General features: G+C 35.2%; 1 protein-coding gene across 2 annotated transcripts; it reads right to left on the bottom strand.

Annotated features, from left to right (window-relative positions):
- Positions 1 to 5,479: 5,479 nt before the first annotated feature.
- On the bottom strand, positions 5,480 to 8,553 carry LOC129247420 (uncharacterized). 2 transcript variants are annotated; one of them, XM_054886547.1, is made up of 4 exons: positions 8,271 to 8,553; positions 8,159 to 8,211; positions 6,420 to 6,602; positions 5,480 to 6,348 (listed from the first exon to the last, which is right to left on the bottom strand). In XM_054886547.1, the coding sequence occupies exons 1-4, from the start codon at positions 8,302 to 8,304 to the stop codon at positions 5,881 to 5,883; spliced, it is 738 nt and encodes a 245-aa protein (XP_054742522.1). In that variant the 5' UTR covers positions 8,305 to 8,553; the 3' UTR covers positions 5,480 to 5,880. The 2 variants fall into 2 exon arrangements, with proteins under 2 accessions (XP_054742522.1, XP_054742530.1); XM_054886555.1 differs by lacking the exons at positions 8,159 to 8,211; positions 8,271 to 8,553 and adding an exon at positions 6,917 to 7,005.
- Positions 8,554 to 9,680: the final 1,127 nt, after the last annotated feature.

The raw sequence follows: 9,680 nt of genomic DNA, 5'->3' as shown, positions 1-9,680 counted from the left end.
TCGAAGAAAAAAGTATTCAATTGGTTACAGTAGTTTTCATATATCAACTTTTAGAACACTTCTGACACCTTGAGACCCTTGGTAGCGAAGCGTAGTTTTGAAATATCACCAACAATGGATACGAAATTTGAACAAGTTGGAAGAAATACTTAGTAAAAGTGAACCGAAGGCCAGCATTTCAAAAGTTGAATATAAAAATATATACAATTGTAACACCAAAAGCTAACACGAAGTTTCAAAGATCAGAATCGGACACATTCTGCTTTTGTCTCACAGTTAATTATAGAGTTAGGTTGATGTAAAATGTTAATGGCTGGGACAAAAACAACTCTGAAGTGGCAACGAAATATCGTTTTGATACCAAAGATCGCGGTCCACTTTGTTAATCCAATTAGTGTCTACGATAGAATTTACTTAAAATAGAATTTAAAAAAAATTTTAACGCAAATTCTTTTTGACTAAATTCTGTAGACATTTATATTCAAGTGTACTCAAGATGGTTAACCGTTTACTAATCGAAGCTAAACATCTACACAGAAGGCGAAGCTAAACATCTACACAATAACTTTTGGATTTTCTGAGTCCCAGATATCACAATTTGGTTGTTGACGAAGCCACCGAGGGGAAAATAGGCGTCATCACTCAAAATGATTGTTCGATGGAATTCCGGATCATTTTAATGCATTTCAATGACCCAATCAGAAAAGACACGACGTTGTTGTTGATCGGACAGCTTGAGTTTTTATGTTAACTGGACTTTATGCGCCTTAAGACCCAAGTCTTTATGCAAAATACGGTGTAATGACGTTTGTGGAATGCCTAATTCCAAAGAACGACGAGGATGGACAAACCTGGGTTTTCTTCAACTCTTTCGGCTACAACACAATATTTTCGGCTGTTCTTGAGCGACGTGCACTGGTTTTATTCTTCACATCACTAACTTTTCCCAACAGCTCGAGTTTTTTCACCAATATCTTGTCAAGGTGAAATTTCACAATAAAAAATCCTTTTGCTGTTTTGTTACAATGATCAGAAATTAGAAAGTTTGTATTATTATTTTATTTTATATGAATGCATCAACGCATCACTAACATTCGATCAGTGCCTTGAGTGACTGTGTACGCATACATACGCAATAGTATTTAATGCAAGTGTACTGTGGTGAGATGTTATTGCTTTAATGATTAAAGTTTAATCGTTTTCGTCATTCCGAACGCAATTTGCGGAAATTTCGCCGGCGAACACAAAAACAAAATCAAAAGAAGGGATTAAGTGTTAACAAGTTTTTTCATAATTCAAATAATTCAAAATTTAACATATTCATATAAGGTAATTCCACTTTTGAGTTTTTTTTTTCATGAAACATACAACGGAGACGTTCTTCAATTGGGCGTGAAAAAAATTAGAAATTAACAGATTTTATATGGTTATTGAAAGCTAGTTTACATATGCATGCATACCTACATACCAACAAAGATGAGTGTTATTCTGTGTAAGAAGCTCCACTGCAAGAGAAGCAAGGCTCAGCATTGTGAGAGGATTTCAACAGCTGTATACTTGTAAAACAGCTCTGTACTTGTAAAAGCGTCTTAAGGGGTTATATGGGTTTCGTCGAGTTAAAAAAGGCCTATTTTCAATATTTTCTATCTTAAAAATTATTTATTTAATTCAAACTTTTTTCTGTCATATAGATACATATTTAAAGAAGAATTTCTGAAACTTAAAAAAAAAAATTAAAACTCCTCCATTGTGACGTCATTTCCGGTGACCCCTCGAAAAAAAGGTGCGTCCAGCAGAACTACTGATAGGATCATCAAAAATGAAAAAAACAAAAATAAGTGTTTGGGTTAAGACCATAAACTCGTGTTTGAACGAAGGAAAGAAAAAAAATCAAAATTGGAATTTTGGCAGACATTTTTCCAAAAAAATGAAAATTTCGGTTAAATTTGCTTGACATTTTGTTTTTTTTTTTTAAATAGTTGTATTTGAAAAAAAAATCCTTCGTTCAAGCACGAGTAAATTATATCTCGAACACCTGTGTAAAATTTCATCAAGATCGGTTGAGTAGTTTTCGAGAACATTTGACAACCGACTTTGAAAACACGTTTCCGAGAAAAACGCGTTTAAAGTTTTTACTAACAATAAAAGTGGCTTGGAGCGTACACATTCCAAAGACTGTATCTCCGAAACTATTATTCGGATCGACTGGAAAAATTTAGGATAATATTCTTTAGATGTTGTAGAAATTAATAAGCCAAAACAAATAGATTTTTTGAACCCACGAAACCCATGTAACCCCTTAAGCAAAAAGTGGAGCTGAATTTCAACATCTGCCGCTGGATTTATGGGAGTAGTATAGAGTAATGCGGTTAACATGAATTTACTCAGCAAGGCAGAATAATTTATTAAGATTTTCAAAGGCGCGAAATTATGCTCTGAACATTATATCAAATTTTCTGCCTTACCGTGCATCAGGTAGTCTCCGTGTGAGAGAGGCATGTCAATGATGAATGGAAATTCAGTGATACTTTTGCATGTTAAAATATTTTCTGGACATCACAGATCACTGTGCTCTCATCTCGGTTGGTGCTATTAGCTTTAACAGAATAATTTCCAACAGGTAAGAAAAGTTTGATTGAAAAGTAGTAGGTGGTGTCTCCTAAACTTCAACTAACCAGGCACTTCAGACACTTTTTGATGTTACGAGTATAAATTTGCCATTTTATGTACCTTATAATGTACCATGCAAATGCTGAGCAAGGTTTGCAACGCCATGATTAAAAGTTGCACATTATCCACAGTGGAAATAAAAAATAAAATACTTCTAGAGAAGAGAACTAAGGTTCCGTGGAGAAGACGAAAAATAAGGTGTGTTAACGACATTTTCACGCACAGTCCTGGGTTACAAATATAAAATTTAAATCATCTCGTTATTATATTACCCTGAATATATTTTCAATACTACCTGAAAGCTTCCGTTGCTAGCGCTGCGTTATCTTTTTGTTTATTTAACAATTGTATTGTTATTTAAGCTTTAAAAAAATTAAAAAAAATTAAAATATAAATAAAAATTAAAAAAGTTTAAAATAAATAGATATTTTCAATGAGATTTTCACTAAAGAGCATATATGTAAGATTTTGTTTTCTATACTTTAGACCGGGCCCGCTCCTCATTTTGGAGCGGAGCATAACCTATCTGCCTCAAGATTTTTTTGTTAACTGTTCATCACAATTTAACAGCAAGAGATGGAAAACAATATGTCGGCAGCAGAGAATCGAAAAGGAGAGAGTGATAAGTAAAAATGTATTGTATGTTATTTTATTTTTTATTTTATTTTTTGTTATTTGCCAATTTAATTTCTCATAATTGTAAAAAATGTATGATTTCTATGTGTATATGTAAGCCTACGGAATTTTAGTAGGGAGAGAAAATTTTCTTGAATGCAAGTTTGCTCAGTCTGCTCGTTATTATCAGCGCAACGCAGTTAAGTTGAATAAATGAGTAGATGAATTAGAAAAATAAAATGATGGCCTTCAAATGAAATATTCAGATTTGCTGAAACGAGCGATAATTGCGGTTGAAAAGAAGAAAAAAAGAAGAAAAGTAATTTTTCTAAAAGCGATGCTTTAACTTTTGCAAAAACGATCGTTACTCTCAAAAACGGCTGGTATAGTGAGGACAAAAAGGCATTGGCACAAATTTAAATTATATAATATCTTCTCTTTCCTACGTGACTATCTAGGTTTTTGTTTACCTCATAAATCATATCGTTTGCGTTGGCGCCCTATCGGGTATGTATTAGATTGGGGAATAAGTTCGTAGCGTTTTTACTGAAAACATTTATTTAAACAAAAAAAATAATTATATCAATAAGTTAATCAATTATATATTCGCCATTGTTGTTTACAACCTCTTCCCATCTCTCGACCTCTCGCGGGGCACACAGGCTCCCAATTTTTCGGTAAATCCCATTAAATGAAGGTGATTGTGAATCATTTTATGATGGCAGTTCATTTTTTCCGCCAATTCACGGTAGGTTTGGCGACCATTCTCCTTCAAAAGTGATTTGAGACGTTCTTCATTGAATTCAGAAGACCTTGCGATGCGGCATGTGTCGTCGACGTCAAAGTCGCCATTTTTGAACTTTACAAACCATTTCCGTGCTGTAGACTCGCCTGTGACACCTTCTCCATACACGTCACAAATGTCCCGGGGTGCTTTGGCAGCTTTTTGCCCTCGATGAAAAGCAAAGAAGAGCAGGAGTCGAAAATGTTGATTTTTGCATCCTGGGTATTCCTTTTCTAAGCCTTAAAACTAAAAATAATTAAATAACTAAAAAATAAAATTAACATAGTTTTGTAGAGCAGAAAAAGTCGAATCGAATGAATACTTATCCTTTGCTAAACAGCAAACGAATCGTTGTAAAATAAAAGAAAATATAAATTCGCTATGAACATATTCTCCAACCCAATGCATTTGTTGCTCCAGGGCTCGATATTGTCAATCTCTTTGACAATTTAGGTAAAATTACATACATACTTACTTATGTATATGGCCTGATCAAGGATCACAACCCGTTACCGGATTAAGACCGCCTACAACAAGTCTCGCCATGCGTTTCTGCTTTGCGCGCGCCTTCTCCAATTTGTTACACCTTCTCCTTTGTTCCTTCAACTTGGTCCTTCCCTTACGTCGTTGTCCTCTAACTTGCCATCTGAACACCTTCTTTGCTAGAGCTTCTGCATCCACACGCTCGACGTGGCTCAGCTAGCGCAAGCGCTAAATATTATGTCGTCGTAGAGTTCACACAGGTTCATTCGGCGGAAGTAGTTATCCCCAATACTAAAAGGACCGAAGATTTACCGCAGTATCTCGCTCTCGAGTACCCCAAGAACGGTTGCGTCAGTCTGCGACTCAACCCATGCTTCAGCGCCATAGAGGAGCATAGGTAAGATTAGCGCCTTGTAGATTGCTAGTTTTGTCGGGCGAGAGAGGTCTCTGCTACACATTTGCTTACTGAAATCATAGTAGCATCTATTAGCAAGCGAGAATCGTCGGTTTATCTCCAGGGTGACATCGTTTGTTGTTGGAATGGCGGTGCCAAGATATATAAATTTCTTGATAATTTCAAAGGTATAGTTGTCCACTGATGCTGCATCCAAAACGGGGAGCATCTTTTTTAGGGGACAGCATATACTTCATCTTGGCCTCGTTACCCGCCAGACCCACTCTAGTTGGCTCTCTTTCGATAGCGGAAATTCTGCGGTAACATCTCGCTTGTAGTGCCTTGGGATGTCAACATATACAAGGAGCTGGACACTTTTGGTGAATATAGTGGCATTTCGATGAACTCCTCTCCGCAGTGCCCCCCTTTTCATGAGCACGTTGAAGAGGTCACACGATAATAGAACGCATGAAACGTCTAAAATCTCGCTCGGTACTGAAAGGTAAAATTATCCCAGTAAAATTTCCGACGCATGGATTCTGTATTTGCGTTTTATTTTTCGATGAAATTAACATCAATTCGGGTCTTATGTACACAAACGTATGGTTATAATTGTTGGGTTTTAAAACTTTTAAACCATGGGGCAGCCCAAGGCCAAAATAAAATAGGACATACAATTTTTTTTAGTGTATTCAATGCCTCTGAATTACTCCCAACGTTCTCTGTTATGACGAAAAATGGAAAAAGCAACCCCTACGTTCGACTGCCCAAAAAAAATGTTTATTTCGTATTTGCCTGGCCAAAATATTTTCGAAGCCAAGGAAGCCCTGAAACTAAATTATTTGTAACCACGTTTTAGCAATTCTATACATTTATCAACTTATGCATGTATTTTCAACCACTCTCTACTCCCACTTTCACATTTCTCATTCACTTATAACCGCAATGCCTCAAATGTTACAAATTCATGTATGGGATCTATGCGTTCAGCAAATGTCTGCCCTCGAAATGAAAATTCCGTGTAAGGCAATTTTTTTAAGATCTCAAAGTTCAACTTGCGACCAATGCGTTGCGTATAAAGTGATGTGAACACCGAACAGACTGCCCGAGGCTTAAGTGCGCGCACTTGCGCCGCTGGTAGGTCCACCTCTGGCACCGTTCCCTGTAGCAAATGACGCGCATAATTAATGGAGTACTCAGATAAAGTGCTCGCCAGACCACGTTTTAGGTAATTGGCGCTGGTTGAGAGGAAGACAATCTCCAGGACACAGTCGATTTGAAACGCTTTATAGACATCAGCGCTGGTTTCGACGGCTTGCAGAAATTCACTGATACATTTCATTTCCGGTGATTGCATGCTATTCATTACATCGCCTAGTGTTGCGTTCTCTGGTTGCGAAGACTGTAAGAGATAATAGAAAGATAGATTTTGATATGAAATGTCCATTAAAACCCGCATATGTATGTATGTACCATTAGGTGAGTGACGGCGATGGCCGCTAACTCTCCGTTGCTGATGTTGCGCGCAGCGAACGAAGTGTTCTCCTGAAGCATCGCTCTGCACATGGACTGTAACTCTTTAACTGCTTGAGGCGAGTTCAATAATCTGGTAGCTAAAGAAATATTTTCTTTTTGGATGAAATTTTCGGTGAATAGCTGTGAAGAGAATGGAATTTATTCAAGTTATGTTATTATTTGTTCTCTTTGAATGTACGCAATGTGAAAATATCTTTTACTAACGCAAAGGTTCAGGTTGTATATAGGGGTTCTGAGTGGCGGCATAACTTAACCTTTGCAAAGCCCAGTCAGAGTACCTTCGGCTCTTCAGATGAGCACCAGGCTTCAGTTCTTAAACTAATTTTACCTTACAAGGGTATAGCCAACATCAATATGGACTGCGATACACCCTATTCCTGTGTACTACGACGTGGAATCAACTGATTTGGTTCTTTTGGCAATGAAGCACTTACCATTGTGAAGAGAACTCAGAGGGTGTGGCGAGTATCAGACCGTTAACCGGCTCTCAGCGGATTTGTAAGAATAAACTGGTTGGCTGTCGTCCATGGTGAAACGAATTTAGAAGGTATGCTCAATAACTGAGCAATTTGTCAGAATCAGCTGATGGGCCCACGTAACCCGACTGAACCCAGCACAAAAAATTTGTAAAATTTTTCTTTTTAATTTTTTACCGAAAAGTGCAAAAAAAAATCATTTAGAAAATATTTATTTTGTTTACTCTCAGACCAACAGACTTGCAATTAAAAAACAAATATTGGCCAAAAACAAGTTAAAATTTCGAAATCTTCTTTAAAAAAAATTGCTCAATTATTATTTTTTACCGGAAAGTACGAAAAAAAATTAAGAAAATAATTCTTTTGTTTTCCCTTGGACCAACAATTATTTGAATTACAATTCAAAGACAAAATATTTTCACGAAAAAAAATTTTAATTCTGAACCGCTGCACAAAAAAATTGTTACCTTTTCTCTTTAATTTTTTAACGGAAAATACGGAAAAAAATCATTTCGAAAATATTTACTTTTTTTACTCTCAGGCCAATAATTATTTGCCTTGCAATTAAAAAAAATATTGGCAAAAAAAAATTAAAATTTCGAAATCTTGTTTAAAAAAACGTCCAATTAATACTTTTATTTTTTACCGGAAAATACAAAAAAAAATTTCGAAAATATAATAATTATTTTGTTTTTCCTTGGACCAACAATTATTTGCCTTACAATTCAATGAAAAAATGTTTTCAGAGAAAAGAAATTCATTCTGCTCAATATTTGTTGACCTTTTTCTTCATAATTTATGCTACTGTATGTTAGAGCATCCTCACCACATTTCATCAAAACCGAAGCTATAAAGTTTTTAAGTGGACACATTTGACATTTTTTGACACATGTTGTTGTTGCTGCTGTTGTTGTAGCAGCTTACTCATTTGCCAAATTGTATTATATTACTTTGACAAAAACATAAAAAAAAGCCATGGTAATAAAGTATACAGTTAGCGCAAGCATGTACATATGTACCTGCAATAAGGGACATTTCCCTGAATTTTGATGACAATGAAATAAGTCTTACTGAAAAAATTCCCAAAATAAACTAATTTCTTTCCCCGCCACAGTGACCTAACAACCTCTTAATATATAAACAAAATATGCTATGGAATTAAGGCTTAGTGAATATTAATAAATGTTTTTGCCCACTCACCTTAACAGCTTCATCGTACAGGTTCTCAGTGATTTTGACAATTTCCAATTCCCCTACAAATATTAAATTTCACTTAAATGTTATCTTTTAATTACAGGTTCACAAAACTTGCCATTACAAATAATGTTTGAAAGTTGCTCACTCATTTTATATTTCAAAAGAGGTATATTTGAAAATTATAATAAAACAGTAGAAACGTACACGATAATTTTGTCTATTTCTAAATTTTTGTAAACAATTGATGCGCTTTGCACGTACAAAAACTAGGAAATGAAGGCGTCAGCGCTGCCGAAATTCAACTGAACAAATATATGGCATGAACTTTGAATATCGATTCAATTGGTCTGATAACGTGCCGACCGAATCACGGCTACTGAGCGGAAAGCAGCTAACTGATACAAAGCGTGACCACTAGCAACAACATCAACACCTCTCATCCTCTACTCGGGTCTATGTTATACTCGTAGTATATGCGGTGTAGGATGTTAAATAACAACAAACAAATTAAGACACTCTCGATAACGCTCGAAAATTTTAACTGCCAATACGTTACTCCGACCCTGCAGAGAATCTACTAGTGCAATTTACAACTTCTTTTTTTCAGCTAGCGAATTTGAAGTGAGTGCCTCAGTTTGGGTTTCCTATGTTTTCCAGAATGTCTCTCATCATAATACATAATTTAGACTGTTGTTAGAATAGATGCTGCTAAGCCAGATTTGAATTCCCTACTCCCTTTACTAAAGTTAGTGATTAACTTAAAATAAACCAACAGTAATTCAATGAAAAATATAAATAATTGAGTGAAAACAGAAAATAAAATTTGTTTACTCAGTAAAGGTGACATCAGGTTTTCCCTGTAGGGGAGTACTCTGTGCCATGCATGTATGTACATATGTATGTGTGTTTGCGAGTATAAATGCTCAGTGTTTTCTTAATGAAGCAATTGACGGACATCGCCTGGCTGTCTGTACATATGCGTGTATGTACATATATATCTACAATACATACATACATACATACTTGTGATAAAAGTGAGAGTCTGTTGATCTGGTGTGGGGTGGTAAGTAATATAATGGAATACAATAGTCGTCCGATTAGGGGAACTAATTCGAACAAGAGGCGATTACTGAAACTATTCTCAGCTGAAAACCTCTGATGTACGCGCTGCGTTTTTTTTTTGTTTTTGTTTATTGTTTATTTAACAATTTTATTACTATTTAAGCTTTTAAAACAAAACAAAAAATAAAAAAATAAAATTAAAACATAAAAAATTAAAAAAAGCAGTTCTTATATCTAGCCGAGAAAAGCTACAAAAATTCTCTTTTAGAATCGGAGACTTCAACATATCGACCATTCCCATAATCAAATACTTGGGAATAATGATAGATTAAAAAAAATAGTTTTTAATTAAAAAACAATAAAAATTAAACTCTTTCTTTATAAATGGTCAGATGTTGTTTTAAAATAAATCGTGTAAAAATTTAGATTCTTTCAGCTTTCACTATTTTTATCCAAAATGTGG

Source organism: Anastrepha obliqua, chromosome 1 (assembly GCF_027943255.1).
Source record: "Anastrepha obliqua isolate idAnaObli1 chromosome 1, idAnaObli1_1.0, whole genome shotgun sequence".
NCBI classification, from domain to species: domain Eukaryota; kingdom Metazoa; phylum Arthropoda; class Insecta; order Diptera; family Tephritidae; genus Anastrepha; species Anastrepha obliqua.
The sequence above is the reverse complement of the archived record's forward strand: the minus strand, read 5'-3'. Positions and strand labels throughout refer to the sequence as shown.